Raw genomic sequence first — 22,056 nt, 5'->3', positions numbered from 1 at the left:
GCGAACGCATGTGCGAAACGAAATTCATGTCGCCTTCAACAAAAGTGGACGCGCTTTGAATGTATTTTTCCCCTCTGGTACCTCTGATACCTCTGGTTCTTTTTCAGAACCATTCTCTTAGTTGAGAATTATTCGCACATGGTGTTTCCGCAAACCTTTCATTATTTAGTATCTCCACCATGCCAAGCCTCAAATCTTACTTTGAATGTATTGTTGACGTCACGAATTTCGCTTCGCTTTCACTTTCGCGTGAAGTATGATGACCCGAGCTTAATAAGGCGTAGGTTTTCGACCTTATGATCAATGATAACGAAGCAACGAACGAGGAAGTCGAACGATAAAAAATACTGTTGTGAATGTGCATATTATGTAGTGCAAAGTCGCAGGATCGGTCGGTTTTTGTTTGTTCATCGATGCATGAATGGGCCATCAGAACTAGAACTTGGCCGTGTATTAATTTTTTGCCTGTATTTATAGGCAAGGCGGATTACATCGGGAAATATCGGACAAGCTGTGAAAACAGCGTTTGTTTTTCCAGTTTTATAAGGATCGTTTTCATCTTTCACTGGGAGATATTACCATGATGTTCAGGGATGATTTTGGCACATTTCTGGTCGCCTTCGTTGTCTTCAGCCTCAAGGAAGGTAGGGAAAATCCTTCTAACTTTATACAACTTCACCCGGAAGTTGTAGATTACTTCAGTGTATTTCTCCTCTGTTTCGTGTGCATATACAATGTGTGACTGTGCGATGTGACCGCGAAGTATTAAACCATGACTGAAACTGTTTGTCTCATTTCATTGGTAGTCAGGTTGCATACGGTTGGAATCGTGACCGACTGGTCCAAAGCACCAAACTTGTCAGATAGATTCTTATAGCCCCAGAGAAGATATTTAGAAGGGGTGATACCTGGAATTCTTTTGGGAAGAGTGCCTAATTTGCATAAAGCGTTAATCCCTGTCGTGTAATATATTTATTCCCAAATATTTGGGTAGAATTTTATTTTTGAAAAGTATATTTTGGGGATTTTACTTACATATCCTTACTTAAATAAATAACATTTTCTAAAGAATATCGGAGACTTGAAGATTATGAGGACATAATAAAGATCCAAAATGGCGTATACCCTAAAATTGCACGCATTTCCTTTTCCCTCAGATATCATCAAGTAGTATTGCCAAACCTCAGTATTGATGAACTTCAAATTCACAAAGTTACTTAATGACACAGCTATCCTTACAAAAATAAATGGGAAATCATGTGAAAAATTATATTATCTTGATATTTAGCCCACAAAAACAAAAAGGGGGAAAATGAGGTGTCCGTAAATTGGGCTAAAAATTACTTGAAGCCTGACGTGGGGGACTTGATCAAGCTCCCCGTTTTTGTGTTCTGGGCTAAATATCACAATGTTATCATTGTCCACATGATTTTCCATGAAGTCTTAATCGAGTTACTGTGCCAGTAAGTAACTTGATGAATTTGAAGCTCATCAATACTATTTGGCAAGACTACTTGATGATATCTGGAGACAAGGTTAATGAGCGCAACTTTAGAGTATAATAGTAGCCATTTTGAATCGTCTCATAATTATCCAGTCAGTCTTAAATGTTTTAGAACATGTTATTGACGTAAGGAGGTGTAAGTGGAATCCCCAAATTATACTTTAAAAAAAAAATGTACTCAAATATGGGAATAAATGTATTACACGGTAGGGATGAATGATTTATGCAAATTAGGCACTCTTCCCAAAAGAATTTCAGGGTCACCCCTTCTAAATATCTAAGGCTATAACAACATATCTGCCAAGTTTGGTGCCTTGGACCAGTTGGTCACGATCGTATCAAAAATTGGGTCTAAGCCACCTGACTATCATGAGGGGAAAAGAATATAGGCAGGAAAGTCGAAAATACAGACGCACACTTTGACACATGCTTAGCTTTGGAGAGTCCCAGACGGTGTATAATCTGTGCTCGCTCGGTCCAATATTTGAATATAATTGTGTAAGTTTAGCAGAGAATTCGGTCCTCGGATAGGGCAATCATCACCCGATGAATAGTACATGGAAGCGCACATTATTAGCAAATAGAAACTGTGCATACTTTGGTGACAGTATTGTCTTGGTTCTCCAAGAAGAAAGCGAGGTGAAAGACAATACATACATTCATAAATCGTAAAACATATTTGCGTTTATACTCGCGTAGTATTAGTATACCGGGAGTAAATGATTTTAATGATAACGGGCGTAAATGATTTTAATCATAAATGGCATAAAGCTAATAATAATTTACTAAATTTGTAAAGTTTTGTTATTGTTTATCAATTTATAATGACAAAAAATGGTCCCAGGTTATTTTGAACCGGGTAAATGTGCTAGCAATGTAAATGCAGTGCCAGGGAAGTACCGAGCCTAGAGACAACTATATGCAATTTACAACGTTACATAATTATATTAACCGATTGCGACCGCACAAACCGACAACCGTGCCCCACGATCACTGCGCAAAAATCGTTTCAACTGATGTGGGTCGTTATTCTACGAAAGCCCATTAGCGCCACTGCAAGTATATATGTTGCGGATTATTTAATTCGTTATTACGGATTATTAATTCGTTATTACGGATTACTAATTCGTTATAACGGATTATTAATTCGTTATTACGGATTATTTAATTCGTTATTACGGATTACTAATTCGTTATAACGGATTATTTAATTCGTTATTACGGATTATTAATTCGTTATAACGGATTATTTAATTCGTTATTACGGATTACTAATTCGTTATTACGGATTATTAATTCGTTATTACGGATTACTAATTCGTTATTACGGATTATTTAATTCGTTATTACGGATTACTAATTCGTTATAACGGATTATTTAATTCGTTATTACGGATTATTAATTCGTTATTACGGATTACTGAGTCATACTCGGCAAGTATGGCACAGGAGTGCAAACGTTGTATGCAAAGATAGCGCCGCCTAGCGGCCCTATATACACAGGCCCCTGGTCACGTGCTCTCCACGTGTGAGAACATCAGACCTAATTCGTAATAACGAATTAAATAATCCGTAATAACGAATTAATAATCCGTAATTACGAATTAATAATCCGTAATAACGAATTAATAATCCGTAATAACGAATTAATAATCCGTAATAACGAATTAAATAATCCGTTATAACGAATTAGTAATCCGTAATAACGAATTAAATAATCCGTAATAACGAATAAATAATCCGTTATAACGAATTAGTAATCCGTAATAACGAATTAATAATCCGTAATAACGAATTACACAATCTGTAACATATATACTTGCAGTGGCGCTAATGGGCTTTCGTATTATTCCCTTGAATTTCGGTTTTATCAAAAACATGTGCATGTATTGAGAAAATCAAATCAACAACGCACACGCAGACCACTGCAGCACATGTGCATGCATTCGAATAAATAAAGCAAAGTATGGCGAGGCGTTGTGAACGAGATCCCGGTTGCGACCGCTATACTAGATGATGATGTAGGCCTACATACTCGCTTTTGGTATTTTCAACCTATTTGCACCGCTAGCGACGTAGAGGGCGGCAGAGTATACATCAGAAGTTTAATCCAGTGTCATATGAAAATCGGACTCGTATGGAAATCGGACTCTCTTTTTCCTTTTATTGGTTAAACCCTCTCACGAGACCGGTCCCCCTCCTAATTATCTATGAATGAGCATGCGCAATATCACCAATGAGTCCGTATTTCATAAAACCTAAAATCATGCTGCACCGGCTTTGGCAGGGATGAACCGTGAGGTGAAGCAGAAGCGGTAAGGTAAAGGAGATTTAAGTTATCCGCTCGAGTTTGGGCATAGATCGCCTGGTTTTTTTTGCCCAGCTCACCCTCCCCAGCAAGGTTGCTTGTTCGGACTCTGGTTTCTACGCTCGAATCTTTTTTCCCCATAGGCAGGGTGTGCATGGACTTATAAAAAGCCTTTAGGGTCATTTGCTTTTCATGCATATTGGTTGTTTCCAATAATAAAACGGGTAACACCACTCAAATTCTGTTGAAGTTTCAGCTCAGTGGATAGTACACTTTTCGAAAAAACAAAAACAATACACATGATCGCGACACACGATTTCGTCAATAGCACTCTTTTTTTTCTTCAAAAGTCAGTTAATATTAACTGATCGTTGGGATTCATCTACAATAAATTTCAAGGGGTGTACGGTACTAGTCTATAATCCAAGACTTAGTAAGCTTGTCGATAATTAGTTAGTATTTACTTTTCGGATAAATGCAAACGATATATGCAATAATATGAGAAAAAATAGACATTTGGAGAGGACCAAGTGTGGGTAAAATAAACGGAAATAAGTTTTGATGTGTTTGATGTTTCCCCTTAAATTATGTTCGTGTCATTACTGACCTCTTTGCGGCTGGCTTTGTATGAGAAAACAAAACTGGAGAAAGGGCCAAGTGCATGGGTAAAATAAACGGAAATAAGTTTGGATGTGTTTGATGTTTCCTCTTAAATTCGGTTCCTGTCATGTAACTAATTCTGTATGTCATGTAATCCCCATCTTTGCTGCTTTTTTTGTTGTAAAGTATTATCGATACACGTCACATGCCTCCCCTCAACCTTGAAGTGGCATCATCATCATTGAATTATGTCAACACATACCAGGAAACCAAGTGAAAAAAACAATATCTCTGTGTGCCAACTTGCACAGATGAGGGTGGACCAACTTCATAATGTATTACACACAGGGATTAACGATTAATGCAAATTAGGCACCCTTCACAAAACAATTTCAGGTGTCACCCCTTAAAAATATCTTCTTTAAGGCTATAACAACATATTTGCCAAGTTTGGTGCTTTGGACCAGTTGGTCACGATCTTGTCAAATATTGGGTCTAAGCCACCTGACTATGGGTGGAATCACATTACATTCGTCTGTGGACTTGCGAGCGGATGGGCCTCACCCCTCATTGGCAAAACAAAACGCTAAATGAGCCGGGTTATTTTGACCATCTCCCCCTCAGATCTCGGCCATCGATTGACGAAAAATTATGAAACTCGGAACATGCATGGAACTCATTAATATGAACATACCCAAGAAATGTCATGACTACAGGTCAAAGGGTTTTGGAATTATTAAGGGAATAAATGTGTGTTCCGGAGGTTTTTATCACTCTGTTTAATACCACTTAGAGTCTGGGTGCTGATAATTACCCGAGCCGGAGGCGAGGGTAATTATCAGCACACAGACTCTAAGTGGTATTAAACAGAGTGATAAATACCGACGGAGTACATATTTATTCCCATTCATAAATACCTTTTCGGTAAAAAAAAATCATATAATTCGTTCAAAACATCCCGATTTTGTTCAACAAATTCACTTTATGCTTTTTGAATCATCCCTCCTGCAAAATAATGGAGTGTTCAGCTGGCGAGTAAGATGAAAACAACCCTTTTATGGAGATTGACGCGCGCGTATCATGTTCTATGCGATGTCGCGCAGAACGCACCTGGCGCGTTGCGTTTTGAATTTAGAACTATAAAATTCTAACTCCCTGGTAGTGTTGCGCATGCCTACGTGAGGATTGTGAACGTTCAACCAATGAAACGATAAGAGGCACTGGATTTTTAGGAGTCCACATTTTATTGTGACACTAGGAGTCCACATTTTATTGTGACACTGGAAAAGACCAGCTAGCCATGTCTTTATCATCCGTTTAATACCGGCCACGTGACGGGCTCTCGACCAATAGGAATGGCTAAACTGTCTGAGGTATTTATGAATGCTAATTAATTATTCACATGCACCAATGGTAATTCTGTGTAAGCCTACACTATACATGTATTGGGAAAATGAAGCTTCCATGGCGCCTTGCGCCGGATTTTTCTTTGTTTTTTGGTATCAAAAGATACGCAAGACTCGAGGCTAAAAATCAGGACAGCTTGGGTCCTGAAAAGATTGGTTGCAAGGGTATTTTGCGGAAAAGTTGAGGGAGGCGGTCTCCTTAGCCCTTAAATTTAACATAAATTTCGGACCGGGGGTTGCCACGCAGCGACATTTTTTTTTAGGGTTAATTAAGGAGACCACTAGTCTGATGATCAGACGTTCCAGTGTGTAGCAGCAACATGCAGATTGTACTTTAGAAGTGTGACGTCATTTTGATCAGAAATGTGCACTGCGAAAACACACATGGTTAGTATTTGACTAAAAATAAACAGTCCAACTTGCACTCAGCTTACTACAGTTAGGGTCAGCTGGGTGCAGGTTTGATTAAAATTCTAGTCAAATTCTCCCCGAAACTTGAGAACCTGGCCCGAATCATTGAGGAATCAGGAAAGACTCGCATACATATACGAAACACACGTCCCCGTTCTGTTAGTTCCTCTTAGGTCTACAGTCGTTTCTTGACTGTTTTACATTGAAGGAGTTTCTCTTGATCTGCGTGGCCCCAAAGCTACTGTGAGTCAGAGTTCTACCTCACTACCAGCTTATAGACCCTCGAAGGCTGTGGATCGAGATATTGGTACCTCATCACACACAGGTTAGTGCTCCCCTCTGTAGGTGACTGCTATAAACTTGCTGAAAGAACTGTTCTTTTCATGAGATGTTAAACAGTTGTGGTACACGGTACTCTCTGGAGACATGTGCACAATAGGGAACAAAGATTGTATACGTCTCCACAGAGCAATTTCTATAGGCGAGTACGTCTCCACAAGGTTATCACGAAATAGGGAATTTACTCAAAAACTAGGAATTTCCAAGGTGTGTTGATTGGTCGCAAATTGAAGTATTTTATGTAAGGGATATTAAGCCCGAATTTCAGCCCAGGAATTCTGGTTTAAATAGGAGCATTTTGAAAATAGGCCTACACTTTCGAACTCGAAAACTTTAGTACACGAGAACAAAGAAATTACTCCACAAGGATACAAATTCCAGAATGTGTGCTCATAGCATATTTTCAAACGTCGCACCACAAAACCTTGACAAAAGTTGACAAAATCTGTTTACAAACGCAAAACGTGACAAAAGCTTGTTAATGTTTGAAGAAGAAAACTTAGCTACCCTGATTCTATCCCGAAAGATATTTAACTTGAGACATTAACAGAGATAAAGCTAGCTTATGGTAGATAAAACAACCTCGTGCAACTTTGTGAATGTTGCTCGTGCTATTCCGTCAATGGAGGATGTCGATTACTCTCTAAATTCCAAAGAGTGAAAATTCACTCCATTCGAGTTAACATTTACTTCCAGTCGGAAACTAGGGACTAGACGTTTTAGAGTAAAATTTCTTCAATCGTAAAGATTGAGTTTTCATTCGAGATTCGACTGAAGTGGTTTTTTTTTCACTCTAAAACGTCTAGTCCCTAATTTCACTCTTTGGAAATTAGAGAGTAAAACTACTTGAATGATCACTCTGCTGGTTAACAGAATACACAGGGGGGGGGGGGGGGGGGGGGGGAAGCCAGAGTGATTCTTTGATTGAAACTTGTCCCCATTCACAAAGGATACAACACTCAAAACTTGACAAAGTAACCCAAACATGGTGGAAAATGAACCTTTTTTATTTATTTTTTTACTGCTTGCGAAAAATCACAAAACGTTATAGAAATTTTAAAGAAATTTAGAAGAATGTTACCACAAATTAAAGCACATACTTTAAATTGAAGAGAAACCAAGGAAAACTGTGTAAATCGTCAGGACAATGAGTCTGGTTAAAACAATAAACACAGAAGGAACGTATAATTATCACATTTAATTAATACAATATTTTCTCCCCTATTCACACAGCGTTTGACACTGTTGAGCAACTTACGAACCCCTGGTGGAAAGTGGACCTGGGTCTACTGCTTGAAGCAAATTAGTCTGGTTAATAGACTGAGAATGAACGTGACTAATTGATCAAATGAATTACATATTTTTTTCTATTCACGCAGGGTATGCCTCCCTAGAGGAACAAACGAACCCCTGGTGGAAAGTGGACCTGGGGGCTGTCTACTGCTTAAGGAAAATTACTCTGGTTAACAGAATAGACGATGTTTTTTCCCAGAATCGTAAGTGCTGTGTATTTTTTTCAACTGATATTTGGATGGGTAGCTGATTGAAATCGGGTCGTGTGAGCTGCTTAACTAATTGTGACCTTCGGTTTGCGGTAACACCATGTGGTAATAACTACTGCTTAGAAGATATTTAGTTCTGAAAAAAAACTTGTCCTGCTTATTATCATCTTCGCTAAGTAGTTTTTTTTTTGGTCTGATGAGAACAGTTCGACTAGCCTGCTTTAGTCATCGTCAGGAGACTGGAGAGAGTTGTAGATGCTACTCCTTAAGTAGGCTGTGTTAGGATTGGGGGTGCTTGCAGTGGTGGATTCTAATTGGTTGTCTGTTGGCATTGTGTTAGAATGGGATGCCCTGCTCGCTCGGGTGTGTCAGTTGGCTGTGAGCCCTGGGCATTAATTGTGTTGAACTGGGATGCCAGCTGAGTGTCCTGCTCGCTCAGGTGTGTCAGTTGGCTGTGAGCTATGAGTGTTGCAACTTGGTATTATTGATATAAGATTTGAGGCTTTGCATGGTGGGGTATCGGTATCGTTTCGGTTTGCGGTAACACCATGTGGTAATGACTACTGCTTAGAAGATATTAGTTCTGAAAAGAACTTGTCCTGCTTATTATCAACTTTGCTAAGTAGTTTTTTGTTCTGATAATAACAGTACTGCTGTAAGTTCTAAACGAACTTGTCTTTGGTCTCAACGTTTCGACTAGCCTGCTCTTGTCATCGTCAGGAGACTGTCTTCGGTCTCAACGTTTCGACTAGCCTGCTCTAGTCATCGTCAGGAGACTGCTCTCCTGACGAAGACTAGAGCAGGCTAGTCGAAACGTTAAGACCAAAGACAAGTTCGTTCAGAACTTACAGCAGGACTGTTCTTATCAGAACAAAAACTACTTAGCAAAGTTGATAATAAGCAGCACAAGTTCTTTTCAGAACTAATATCTTCTAAGCAGTAGTTATTACCACATGGTGTTACCGCAAACCGAAATGATATTGGTATTATTGAATGCCATATGTTGCTTATGAAATAGCCGATGTCTTGTGGTACAGTGTCATGTTTGTGGATCTCAATAGCTTCTCTGATACGACGGGTGTACCAGTGTTTCTCTGGGGCTATGGTGTTACCACATGGTGTTACCGCAAACCGAAACGATTGATATACTCCACCATGCAAAGCCTCAAATCTTATAATTGTGACTTATTATAGACCTTTTGCGTAGCAGCCACCTTAGAGGGCAATGTCTTTGTTTTGCTGGGATATGCTATGATAGTGAACCTTGTGTGTATTCATTATTACTGAATTAAATCAAACCAGATGCCCTCTAAGATGGCCGCTACGTTTATGGTCTATAGACATGACTAGCTATTTCTTAGACATTAGGTACCCCACGGACATTACGTTACACACAGATATGCAGGCTTAGGACAAACACTTCAAAATGAGAAACAACCAATTTGAATAGTTCAGAAAAAGTACGTTCAAATTAAGAAGGCATTCAGTCAAAATAAAAATAATACTGTTTGCTAGTACTTTATACATGTTATTGATCATTGTTATCAATTTTGTTGCAGCTCGTCGATTGCACGGTAGTGTAATTCGTGCTGGTTTGAGCTCCAATCACCTGCAGAACCCAGAGGTAGGACGGGTTGCTTATGATGACGCTATAAGCGGAGCTGTGATTGATTTCCTACCAGACCCCTACGTCACTGCACGATACGTCAGCGTGGATATCCCTAGAAGTGGTCGGGTTGACGGGATTAATACCATACTCAACTTGGTTGAAGTCATGATTGAAGAGGTTACCACGGATACGATCAAGACTGACACAACAACAGGTGGGATAAGGAGGATCAGATGTGCTGTAAAAACTATCTATTTGGGGAGTCAGGTTCGCGTAGCGGTACTTTCCTCGCCTTCCACCGCTGTGACCCGGGTTTGAATCCTGCCCGGGCCAATATGTGGATTGGGTTTTCAGTCCCTGCCTGATTCTATGGGTTTTCCTCAGAACATTCTTCTGGGGTTTTCCTCCCACCTCTAAAACTGTATTTGCTTCTCATTGTATTCTCTCTGCATGTTTCTTCGGGCTTTCGAGCTACAGTGCTTAGGGTACTTTTGAGGAATCCTTGGTTTCATTACCAGAAAGAAATGAATGAAAAAAAAATAAAATCTGCATAATCTAAGAGAAAAAAGAGACAAATCTGACAATATCAATTTTCAATTCATCTTTGAACAAAGTATACTTCATTAAGCAGCATCACTAGATGATGTGAATGTGTTGAATCATGACATAATACCATACATATCATATCAGCGATGCCAAATGATCTTTTTTCGATATTGAAGTTTGTTTCTGTAAATAAATGAATGGCTTTGCAGTCCTCTTTTCCTGTTATTCTTGCAGCCCTGAATTTAACGGGACTCCCAAGCAGCCAGAGCTCCGATTACTCTAATAGTTCTGGTACTTGGTATGCTTCAGGAGCTGTGGATGGATCTTTACTGTATGGTTATGATGTCGCCCACTGTAGTCATACAGGTAACTTCAACGACTTCCATTTGATATTGCCTTAAAATATAATTCCAACAAAATATGACGCCTCAGTTAAATTCCAAACTACTGTGCACGAAACTTTGAGTTTGTCTAAACAATGTCATTGACAAAATGTACTCATTCACAACGATATAACTTCAATGATTTCGAGCACTCATTAATCGAAGATTAACATGCATTTTAATCTAACGTAAAATTTGCAAATTGACCCGATGCATACTTGGCGTGAAAGGGCGAATACGAATTTGTGACGTCACGTCACGTTTTCGCGCTGCGAATTCGCGAATGGGGCCATTCAAATCTGTCGAACTCTCAGAGAATGTTTCATGACGTGAAAGTGGATTCGCATTTCGCACCGGCGTATGGCGCTGCATGCAAACACCCGTACCACCAACCCTTCTTCCAGCTCATCCCTTTTGTCTTCATTCATTTCAAAACTTCTTAATAAAGTCACAAGTATTCCAATAATTTTTCGGCGTTTCCCCTTAAACCGGTTTTCAATTAAGAGTAGTTATTTGTTGCCAACGTGTGTTTTGGATATTTTACCTGACTTTTGTCTTTCAGATTTAGATCAAAATCCCTGGTGGAAGATAGACATGACTTCTGTTCATTGCATTGGGAAAATTGCCATCAGGAATCCAGATCATCTTGAACGTACGTAAACACCTCATTTATTTAACTGCAACGGTTGGAGTGAGCTAACTGACAGTGTTTCAAGTACCACAAATTATGACCCAACTGAAAGCTGAAAAAAAACATCACATATAACTGATTTTTTTTTTAAACTGCGTATTTAAATCATCCCTCAGAATGTACCAAAGTAATGCATATTTTTATGTCTTTCTTATTTTTTTTGTTTTTAATTTCAGACGACGTTAGATTACGTTTACAAGGTGCTGTTGTCCGTGCTGGCCTGAGTGATGCACATCTTGATAACCCGACGTGTGGTTCACCAGTAAGCCTGTATCAAGCCTTAATCAATGATTGGATTGAATTCACCTGTGATCCCTCCAGACCTGCTCGGTATGTTAGCGTCGATATTCCTAGAGAAACCTGGCTTTCACTGGCTGAAGTAATGGTATGGCCATGTGAACTCCATCCAGCAGGTAAACCTAAAGTCGGGATTAAATTGTGATATATATGTTTATTATTAATTTTGACAGTGAAAGACGTATGGATTTAAATGAGGCAACGTTTTCAAATTAATAATGCAGTGTCTCCCATCCTTAAGGGATCAACAATTATTTCCATTTTCTCAATAGCGCGATGTTCATGCAAAGTACTTAACTGCCAAATGTTCCTGTTCACTTATGCAACTCTTAAAATAATAGGCCCTAAAACGTGGCTTCTCGTGCCATGTCAACGCGTGATGAATAAAGGCGCCTCGAGACGCTACAAATTTACCAGTTTTGATTGTCTTAAAACGGTTTTTAGAGATAAAAAATGCCAAATTAAAAAAGCCACATTTGGCCACATCCCGCAATAAAGTCACGGTTTAGGTTACACACCCTCTATAATGCTTACATGTAAGTCAAACTGTTGCAGCCAAAAATTGTTGGTTTTTTTTCTTCAAAATACTCATTTTTTTTTATTCTGAATGGTGTATCATGCAGCCCTCAATTTGACTGACAAGCCCAGCACTCAAAGCTCAACAGATGGTTTCATCCCTGGTAAAGCTGTAGATAGCCTTCCAGGGGAACCGTACTGCAGCCGGACAAGTAAGTAAGCTACAATGGCCATGGGCGGGACAGCTGGTCCCCTCCCATATTGATAATCGCCGAGGCTGTCAGATACACGGCTTCCACCAAAACTCACCTATTCCAGAAACTTTATCCTCAACAAATTACAATTAACATCTTGTGCTGAGCCTGAGCCTCCCGTCCTTGACCAAGCATGATCTTTCACGAGTCTCTTTATGGACGCATGGTTTCAAAGGGTGCATATCTATGTTACCCAATATACTGTTCCCCAATACCTATGTTCCCCAACCCTACCCCTAAAGTAACACTAACCCTAAGGATTTTGGGGAACAAAGGTATTGGGGAACATCGGGTATACCCCTTTTCAAATAGTAGTGCATGAATATAGCTGTATTGCGCTGTGCCATATTGTAGTTTAATGGTTCTCTGTCTGAACACTCCATTGAAGACCAACTAATGAGAAAATAAAATAACAGGTCCGGAATCCCTGAATCAGACACCATAGTTATTGCGCCACTTGAAATGGTGAAACATTATGGTATGATTTTTTCCAAAATATTTTCGAATATTAGTGGAAGAAATGAACCCATGGTGGAAGCTGGACCTCAAAGCAAGTCAGTGTCTTGGAAAAATCCGAGTTCGTCCCTCTGTCAACGGTAAGATAAGGTTGTATGTCTTGAACTTTCCAACTGAGTTTATTTAGAACTTCTGTGTAACATTTTGGGGGTCAACGTCGTGTATTGTTCGTAGCTGTTTTGGTATATCAAGTTCGTATTAAAAAAACTATCACATCCTCTTTCTGTTTTTTTCCACATTAAATGATCAGTGCAAATGAAATTGCAAATAGGAATATATAGTTCTGACACTCATCAGAGTAAATACATTATAACTTACAATACATTAATGATTAATAGAGTTTTTTCTAAATTTATATATATTTTTAATTAAGGACCCCATTTACAGGATGGTGTTGTAAGGGCAGGGCTGAGCGACAGACATACCAATAATGTAATGTGTGGAACTCCAGTGAGTCAAGTCCAAGCTGAAACCGACGAATTCGCAGAGTTTACTTGCGATCCGCCTGTACTTGCCCGGTATGTTAGCGTCGATATCCCCGGAATGGCGAGACTCGGACTATGCGAAGTGACGGTGATTACATGTGATTTCCAGCAAACAGGTATTTTTGCCAGATGTACTTTATGTTGTTGACAGCACCATGAATGGCCAGTATGCTGTCACCAAAAAATGAAGAAAAAAGTTGTTCAGATCTGACCTGAGTTTAAAAATAATTGGCCGGTTTAAAAATAATTGGTCAAATGAAACTTGTTTTGGTCAATAATGAAACTTCAGTATGGATTTTTTTTTTGGACAGACAGCGGTATAGATTTTACTCTGGTCACAAATCCTGCTCTCATTGGAGACAATGATGCAAGCATCACAGCGTACAAAGGTCCTGATGACATCACTGCCAGTGTCTCATTCGGCCGCCAACTAACAATAAGAGGGAATAGCGGAGCACTTCCCTCAGGATCTATGGTATCGTCTGATCCGTCTACAGGATGTGCAGCTAGATTGATCCTGAGATTACCAGAGGAGGGTGGGATTGACAGGACAGGCGTCTTCTACTCTGAGGCGATCAGCAATGACATCACTACTAGGATACAGACCGTCATTTTATCGAAAAACGGTAAGGAAACAATGGTACTATTATTTGCTGTTTTTGTGCATGATCAACAACAATTCTTGAATTTTTGCTTTGCAAGTGTTCTGGTGATTTAAATTTACTGCCTTTTCAGAAAGCACCGTTCATATACGTCCCGTTGTGCGGACGCAAACAGCAAGCATCGGAGACTCTGTGGTGCTGCAAATGCGTGACGTAAACTCACCAAACACCAACTACAGATGGCGACGTGATGGGGGTGACGTCATTGATACTTGGCGCGACCTCCTGAGTGTACTGATATCGACTGTCGCTAAGGATGATGATGGAGTATACAGCTGCTTCGTTTCAGATCAAGAGGAGGAGCAACTGCATGGAATCATGAGGCTCATAGTTAGAGGTCGGTTGGAGAGTCTCTACATTGAGTCTCTAAACAAAATTGGGCTTGTTTGTTCTTTATATATTTGTAAACTTGGTGGAATTCATTTTGTTCAATTTCTAAGATTCAAAATTGGAAGTGCTTTCGCTTCTTTAATACTATAGATTGTCCTTCTGGACGTTGGGACCCACCATCATGTCTGAAAACCTGTCGTCGATGCTACAATGGCGGTGTATGTCATGACGAGTCTGGTACCTGTGTGTGCGCTCCGGGGTTCAGTGGAGATAATTGCGAGCAAGGTAAAGAGTTGGAGGCCTTCCAGAAGAAAAATGGCAGGCAGCAAACTATAAAACAAACAAGCCCAGAATTGTTTTACAATAACGAACGTAATTTATGGCTTCTGCAAGGAAGCACATCTCAGAACAAGTCTGTCAGGCCTAACCAGATATTTTGCGGTAGTAAAAGTACTGAGGTACATATTTAAATGTCACTTTACGTTTTAAAAGTTTTCGTTTCTGTGTAATGTTTTATGGAAACTGCAGCCCATGGTCGTAAGGTCTTTGGTAAGACTGCCGATCAGAGGTGTCTCGGTAGCACTGATCCACACCGCGAGGCTTGCAGAGGGCGTTTGTTCTGTCTTCCTGATCCTTATGGATGCTCGTGTGCTGCAGGTTACATGGGACTTGACTGTATGCAAGGTAAGGTAGCTTGGCTTGTATCAGTCATTAGTGTCATTTTACTTAATTATAGTTAAGTTGTTATCAAAATATCCTAATTGAGTGGTTTCTTTATGGAGAACTATTTTTTTTCGTCAGAATGCCCTGAAGGAGCATTTGGTGCTGACTGTAAGCAGACATGTCACTGTGCATCGGGAGGAACCTGCAGTAAAGATACAGGAGAATGCAGCAATGGTGAGTGTGTCTTCCGATGAGGAATTGCCTTTCATCTTTAAAATAATTTACATTGCCCATTTTTGTAAACAGCAATCCATATTTATATTATCATAATCACTAATCTAATCACGTGTTTTCTTTATTTTTTTATTCAGGCTGCGAAGCACCATATTTTGGAAGTAACTGCCAGTGCACAAGTAAGAAATATTATTTTAGTAAACTTTCCAAAGAATTAACAGTGTTATAACACTATGATTCGGAAATGCCGAAAACCTGTCCAAGGCATGCAGATTATATACTTATTTATTATGTAATGTTCTTGACGTGTTCCTTACTCGTCGCAATTTTTCATCAGCTCAAAATGGCGTACTTGGGCTGGAGGTGTCGTCAGGCGATCCTCATCAACTGTTTGTTGCCTGGCAACCAGATCCTTGCTCTTCTGGCTACGAATTGACAACCACGGATGAGTGTGAAGACACTATAGCTCAAGAATCGATACAAGAAACTTTCCATTTCATAACTGGCTTAGAGTCTACACTGAACTACAGAGTTTACATTCGGCCGTTGTACCCTGGTGATGTAAAGGGACCTGAGGTGACCAAGCCACCAATAACAAGTGAGTTTTTATGCTTTCAAATTTTCTTGAAATGGAATTGTTTGCCATAATTAGTTTGTGTCACCTCGACGCACAAAAGCAAATGTCTTCGACGCATTAATTACATAATACAAGGTTATTTAATCTAAAAAACTTTTCAACGAGTTTTACATCAAGAGTTATATGAAATATAATTCTTTGTACAATCCGAACCGAACTTTAATGACACTTAACCTACCCTCATCAAACTTTGTAAATTTCACAAGGAATCGATTGAAGCTATTTGTGACATTAAACATCTACCTAGAAACAGGACTTAAAATATTCTGGAGACATTCAAATATCTCTCTAATAACTTGTCTACTTAAGGTACAAGTGTTTTTGTTGAGCAAAACCTGTCTCCCTTATGGGTCATTTGCGAGAATTTAATCTTGACTATTTCTTGGTTATTTTAGAGCCAACTGAGTCCCCAACTGAAGTGAATTCCACCTCGGTGACGTCAACCAGCCTGAGTTTTTCCTGGAGTAAGCCACCTTGTGGAAGCCGAGGTGGTATCATCACAGGCTACACGTACATCCTGACTGAAGTAGGCCCACCATCTACAGAAGTCGTTCAGTCAGTGACATCAGAGGAATCGGTGACCATCCAGGGTTTATCCCCGCTCACCGAGTACAGTTTTCAGGTTGCTGCTAGCACCACTGCCGGAGCCGGACTGTACAGTCAGGCTCAAGTGAAAACGACCTTAAAAGGTTATAAGTTTATACATGGGCGGATCCAGAAAGTTTTGCAGGAAAGGGGTGGGGGATGGGGCGGCAGATTGTTTAAATCTCCCAATGGCGTCACAAGGCCTTTTTTATCGGGGGGGGGGGTGGTTAAACAGTTCTCGAAAAGGCTACTTGAAAATCAGTATTAAAATGTAGACAATTTGTCCGGATATTTACAAAAGTCGACTTTGCCTTTTCTAGTAGGACTCCGGCGTTGTCCACATCTATCACAAACTCGTAGATGAAGTCTCGAGAAATGCAAAAGTAATTAACTTTTACTTGACAGATCTAGCTCCTCTTAAGCCGTCAACTTGAAAAATAAATTCTTATCTTAGCTTAGGCTTGGTGATGACCGTCTATGATTGTAAACACATCGTTTGACGTGCAGCATATGTCCGATTTTTGACAATCTCAGCTTTGCAATCCATCGATTTCCTTTGAAGAATTGATTTCCGCTGAAGAAATTTCAGAATATTTTCTACAACAAATTTCTTTAATCACTATCGAAACGAAATCGCATTTGGAATTTTTTTTCTCCCTTTTCTATAATTGTCTTAGTAACAGCGCCCCAAATGGACACGAATCCCGCAACTAACTCATCCTCGGCAGTGATAGGCGGGTCAGTAGCAGCTGCTGTAATCCTGATTCTGGTGGTTATAATTGTCGTCATTGTGCTGTATAAAAGGTACATCAAAATCATAATTGCATAAAGATTGATCAGTCGCAAATATCCTCTTTTGTCTTTCCATCGAGGACCAATTGGGGGTTATACAAATGCCAAGGATTTAATACCACTCACAAAACTCAAGTAATAATTCAATGTTCGTAAAATGAAGAGGAAAATGCTTTTGTTTGATTTGATAACCTTGGAACTAATTTACAGAAGACGCCGTCGAAAGAACCAGCCTTCTGATGGCGTCCATGGAGAAACTTCTCTTCCACAGAACAAAGCTTTCGAAGCAGGTGAGTTTTCTGTAAAAGTTTTTCATTTCAAGATAAACTTTGAATCTGTTCCCAATATGGTTGAAAGCAAAGACCACCATTGGCAATGAAGAGGGACAAAAAGGCTTTTCCAATGGTCAAAAGCTGCAGAGCAGAGCTTAGCAATGACCTTTGAAGATATCGGCCGACATTTTGATTGGAATTGTTTTACCAGCTGTAGGCTTATGTTTAGAAAAAATCATGCTGATAAAGTTGTGTAACATTCAATTTATTTCATGTTTTGAAACCTGTCGGATGATATTCTCTATTTAGATGTGGACTATCAGGTTCCGGAACCTACAGCGGAACCGGCCCCGTACACGAGCCTTGGCGATGGTGTAGTCACGATATCTTCCGCCCAACCCATTGCACAGAACCCAAGTATATCACAGGATGTGGATGATTATGAGGTTTGCTCAGCCGAACCTCACGCGTACACATACATAGACGCTGACATCATGAAGAAGTCGTCTGTACCGCAAACTGAGCGGAAACCGAAGCCCAAACCGCCTCTGAAACCGCACGCTGCCGACGCAACGTATGAGGTTCCAGATTCTGCTGTGTACGCATCCGTGGACGAGGGTAAAGAGAAGTCTTCCGCACCGTCCATCGCACGTAAGCCGAAGCCCAAACCTCATCCGAAACCATCCATCCCGCAACCAGCTGCGGACGAGGATGCGCAAGAGCAACTGATACGTAAGCTATTCAGTCAGCTGACATCGGTTCGTGTTGAGGAGCTCCCAGAATACATCCGCAAGAAGGAGCAGGCTGGTCAAAATGGATTCCCTGCAGACTTCATGGTGAGTGAAAATCAAAGATTGGTACGTGGTGAAAACAAACATAAAAAAGTGCCTACCATTTTGTTATCTTTAAAAGAGCTGCAATAACAACCAATATTTGCGGGGGAAAACACAGAACATACGTTTCTTTGACAAAGAAGTGTGGCTTGGAAAAAAAGACCAGTGTGAGAATTATTTTCTACGTTTCGGACAGAGCACTTTGTCCTTTATCGGGTCTGGAGAAATGGTCAGCAAAAGTTTATAAACCAATGCATACAGGTAAAGCATTCATATAGAAATTCACACGGACCGACATCTCTATAAGTAAGGAGAGTATCAACAAAGCAAAACAAAGTCTTTTCTACGTTTGGTCTTATTATTTAAACTTTCAGACTCTTCCAGATGGTCAGTTACGTCCAGCGACTGTGGCTATGAAACCACAAAATGAGAGTAAGAACCTTGATACGGACATCATTGTCTGTAAGTATTGGTTGACATCTGGACGGCTATTTGATGATGCTAGATCTTTTGCTTGGAAGAATATACAACATGTGTAAGGACTAAATGATACATTAAACTGGTTCTAATTTTTTTAAGTCCTTTTTTTGGGGGTCAAATATCTTTCGTGTTTCAAGCAAGTGAGCTTTAAACAAGTTTTGGGTTGGAGTATCACTTAATTATATAAAAAGGGGCACATTCTACTGTTTAGAAATTGAAACCACGTTACAGGAAAAATAAATCAGTTCTCTTGTCGATGTCGTTGTTCATAGATGACCATTCGCGTGTCGTGTTGGAGCCGTTGCAGAATGATCCTGATTCTGATTACATAAACGCTTGCTACATCGATGTAAGTAGCATGTACCATTTTATGGGAATTTTCACTGAATTTGTGTTATACCAAGTTGGTAAATTTATACATAATTTTTCATTTTTTTTATACAGTGCAATTTAGCATTCTTTGAATTCTGAAAACAACATAATTTGTATTGGCTACCATTAATTTTGACGTCCATATAAGCATGACAGCTAGCATTAACCATTAAAAAGGTGGACTGTATTTTTAGTATTTTGATTTTCAACTAAATTGATTTTTCCTTTACAGGGTTATTTGGAGAAGGACATGTACATAGCCAGTCAAGGTAAATAATACAAATGGAATTAAGCTTGCCTTTTGGCTTTACATTTAAAAAATAATTTGAGGTCGAAGAAACTACTATAGGCCCAATTACAAAGAGACGAGCGATTGTTTAATTGCTTAAGACATCCATTGATTTGTGTTTGTCTAAAAGGACCAACCGAATCGACCGTAGGAGATTTCTGGCGTATGGTGTGGCAGACGAAGGTGGATAAGATCATCATGCTGACCAATCCGGTAGAAAACGGCGAGGTAACGTGGGGCATATCTTTTGCAAACAAGACGTAAATGGGAATTTTTTTTGTAAGATGGATTTTTACGTCTTTTCTTTAGTGAATACTGATAGGTCTAGTATAATTTGTCTTGTAATTTGTCTTGTCAAACAAAATGTAAAACTGAAATTGCTTTCCATTGCATTTTGTTGGTCAGATTGAGGTTAATTGTCATCAGTACTGGCCAGATACCGGAATAAAGACTTATTCTGACATCGCAGTAAGCACTGAGAAAGAAGACGTGTTTTTGGACTACACAATTCGTGCTTTTCGGATAGACAAGGTAGGCCTAGTTGTTTCTTTTTTGTTTCCGTTTTCAAGGCTGAAATGTTAATCCGTAAATCCTGTGCGACGATTTATAGTGTTCTACCAAAAGGTTGGTTCCTTTTTATCTGGCTGAAGTTTGGCGAAGTATCGATTTTATGACAAGGCCGCTTTGATTGTTCCATTAAAATGTCAATATCACCATCCCTTAGACCCATATGTTCGTATCACATTTAGGTGTTTAGTGCGGAAAGTAACAGGCTGGTGAAACAGTTTCATTTCAAGACCTGGCCAGACATGGAAGCACCAGAGCACCCGACTACTGTGCTCAACTTCATGCAAGTTGTGAACGCTGAACATAACAAGGGACGGACCGTTGTACATTGCAGGTAGGAACTAAGTTACGAATAAGTGCCATAAGCGATAGTCAACAGCTAAACTGCTTGGTTAAATACCATGTAGGCCATTATTATAAAATTATCGACAAAAGTGAGCCTAGGTAATTTTGAAACTTGCCATTGTTTTCGGTTTATTTTATAGTAATGGTATCGGCCGCACAGGAACCTACATCGCCCTGGACTCCATGCTTGATCAGATGCGCCAAGAAGGACAAGTTGATGTTCTTGGCTTCATCTATCGCATGAGACAAAAACGAAACAAGATGGTGCAAACACCGGTAAGTTCTCTGATACACTTTTTATATTAAACTAGCTGGGTTGTCGATTACTTTGACTTCAATTTGCATATTGACCCCAAATGGGCGTAGTAAACCTTGGTGAAAAAAATAGCCAGTTTTTTATCATAATGAACGTTATGTTCTGCGTAATAACGATACGTTTGGAGTGTTTTGTTTTCATAAAGATAATGTGGTAATATTTAAATATTCAAAGTCTGAAAGAAACATATTTGCCAAAAAAGGCAAAACAAAACAAATACATCATTTTTTTTCACGTGCCAACCGTGACTTAGAGAACAGTGAAATCGAAGCTTATCATTTAAGCACCTGAAACTTGGTGGAATTGTTACGGTTGACTAAATCCCATCTGACAAGAGGAGAACAGTGGCGTCGTAGTCTATAGAGGGCGCTCTATTTGCACGCTATCAATGCTCGATCGATGGTTGTGTCTATTGTGACTGAAAGCATGATATTTCTTCATCGATGTTTACATTTTAGGCGCAATACCGATTCATCTTCGAGGCTCTGCTGGCTGCCTCTAAGGAAGATGACACGTCTTACGAGAACGTAGGGAAGGGCGCCAAGAAAGCGAAGAAACAGGTGGCTGCAAAACTGACTGGAAAATAAACCTCAATGACCTGAGTTGACTAATGAGTTTGAAGATTGAGAGGCTAACATTTTATATGAAAGTAAACAATACCCTTTGTTTTTACCCGACTATCTTCGGGTATTTTCTATTCCCCCACCCAAATTTTGTGTTTGGTTTTTATTTGCTTGAAATTGTACACAAATTAAGCTTTATTCCCTGTTTATATGTCCAGATATCGTTTAATAATATGTCATTTACGTTAATACACCTTACAACGATACGTCCTTAATTACACCATTAACTAATTGTGAATAATGAGAATTGTGAATAATGAAAATAGATATTTGAGGCAATCACTTAAACATCCTTACAAAGCAAATAATAACTTCACTTTGTAATTAATACCCTTTGGATAAAACTTAATCTGCGAACATTTGTCATACTTTATGTTCACTTATACTCAGATGTTTTAAAGCACATTGTAACCGACATTTAGTGTTTGTGTGTGTATATATGATATTTCAGGATTTTGTGTCTTTCTATATAGAGTAACCGATTTGTTTCCAAAAGTCTTATAAGAGCGGCAAAATATTTGCGAAGTTCAAAAATAGAAGAAAATGGATTGTGTGTCAATGCATTAAAGGCTGGGATTTTTCTTTCACCAAAATTTAAATTTTTATAAAAATGAGGCACTATTTCAGGGCATCAAAGTACAGTTGGATATTTGAACTGTCAGATGATGGTTAACATTTCCATTGCAATT

General features: G+C 39.4%; 1 protein-coding gene across 1 annotated transcript; it reads left to right on the top strand.

Annotated features, from left to right (window-relative positions):
• Window positions 1-580: 580 nt before the first annotated feature.
• On the top strand, window positions 581-21,777 carry LOC119725395. The gene is made up of 29 exons (XM_038196799.1): window positions 581-644; window positions 6,438-6,554; window positions 7,948-8,064; window positions 9,630-9,941; window positions 10,460-10,591; window positions 11,171-11,260; window positions 11,476-11,712; window positions 12,220-12,324; window positions 12,879-12,962; window positions 13,256-13,483; window positions 13,679-13,993; window positions 14,103-14,366; window positions 14,510-14,644; window positions 14,888-15,043; window positions 15,161-15,256; window positions 15,394-15,435; window positions 15,594-15,854; window positions 16,289-16,582; window positions 17,156-17,282; window positions 17,481-17,560; window positions 17,852-18,378; window positions 18,750-18,837; window positions 19,128-19,204; window positions 19,460-19,496; window positions 19,647-19,744; window positions 19,928-20,047; window positions 20,266-20,417; window positions 20,569-20,704; window positions 21,203-21,777. The coding sequence occupies exons 1-29, from the start codon at window positions 581-583 to the stop codon at window positions 21,329-21,331; spliced, it is 4,620 nt and encodes a 1,539-aa protein (XP_038052727.1). The 3' UTR covers window positions 21,332-21,777.
• Window positions 21,778-22,056: the final 279 nt, after the last annotated feature.

The sequence above is a fragment of the Patiria miniata genome, unplaced genomic scaffold (genome assembly GCF_015706575.1).
Source record: "Patiria miniata isolate m_02_andy unplaced genomic scaffold, ASM1570657v1 HiC_scaffold_19, whole genome shotgun sequence".
Taxonomy (NCBI): domain Eukaryota; kingdom Metazoa; phylum Echinodermata; class Asteroidea; order Valvatida; family Asterinidae; genus Patiria; species Patiria miniata.
Note: the sequence above shows the minus strand (reverse complement) of the source record. Positions and strands in the feature narration are given on the sequence as shown.

Bases quoted from the DNA above. Each gene is read 5' to 3' on its own strand.
- LOC119725395 (XM_038196799.1), top strand. From the start codon at position 581: ATGATGTTCAGGGATGATTTTGGCACATTTCTGGTCGCCTTCGTTGTC. The intron at 15,436-15,593 runs GTAAGAAATATT...ATTTTTCATCAG, and splicing joins AAGTAACTGCCAGTGCACAA to CTCAAAATGGCGTACTTGGG. The intron at 17,283-17,480 runs GTACATCAAAAT...ACTAATTTACAG, and splicing joins GTCATTGTGCTGTATAAAAG to AAGACGCCGTCGAAAGAACC.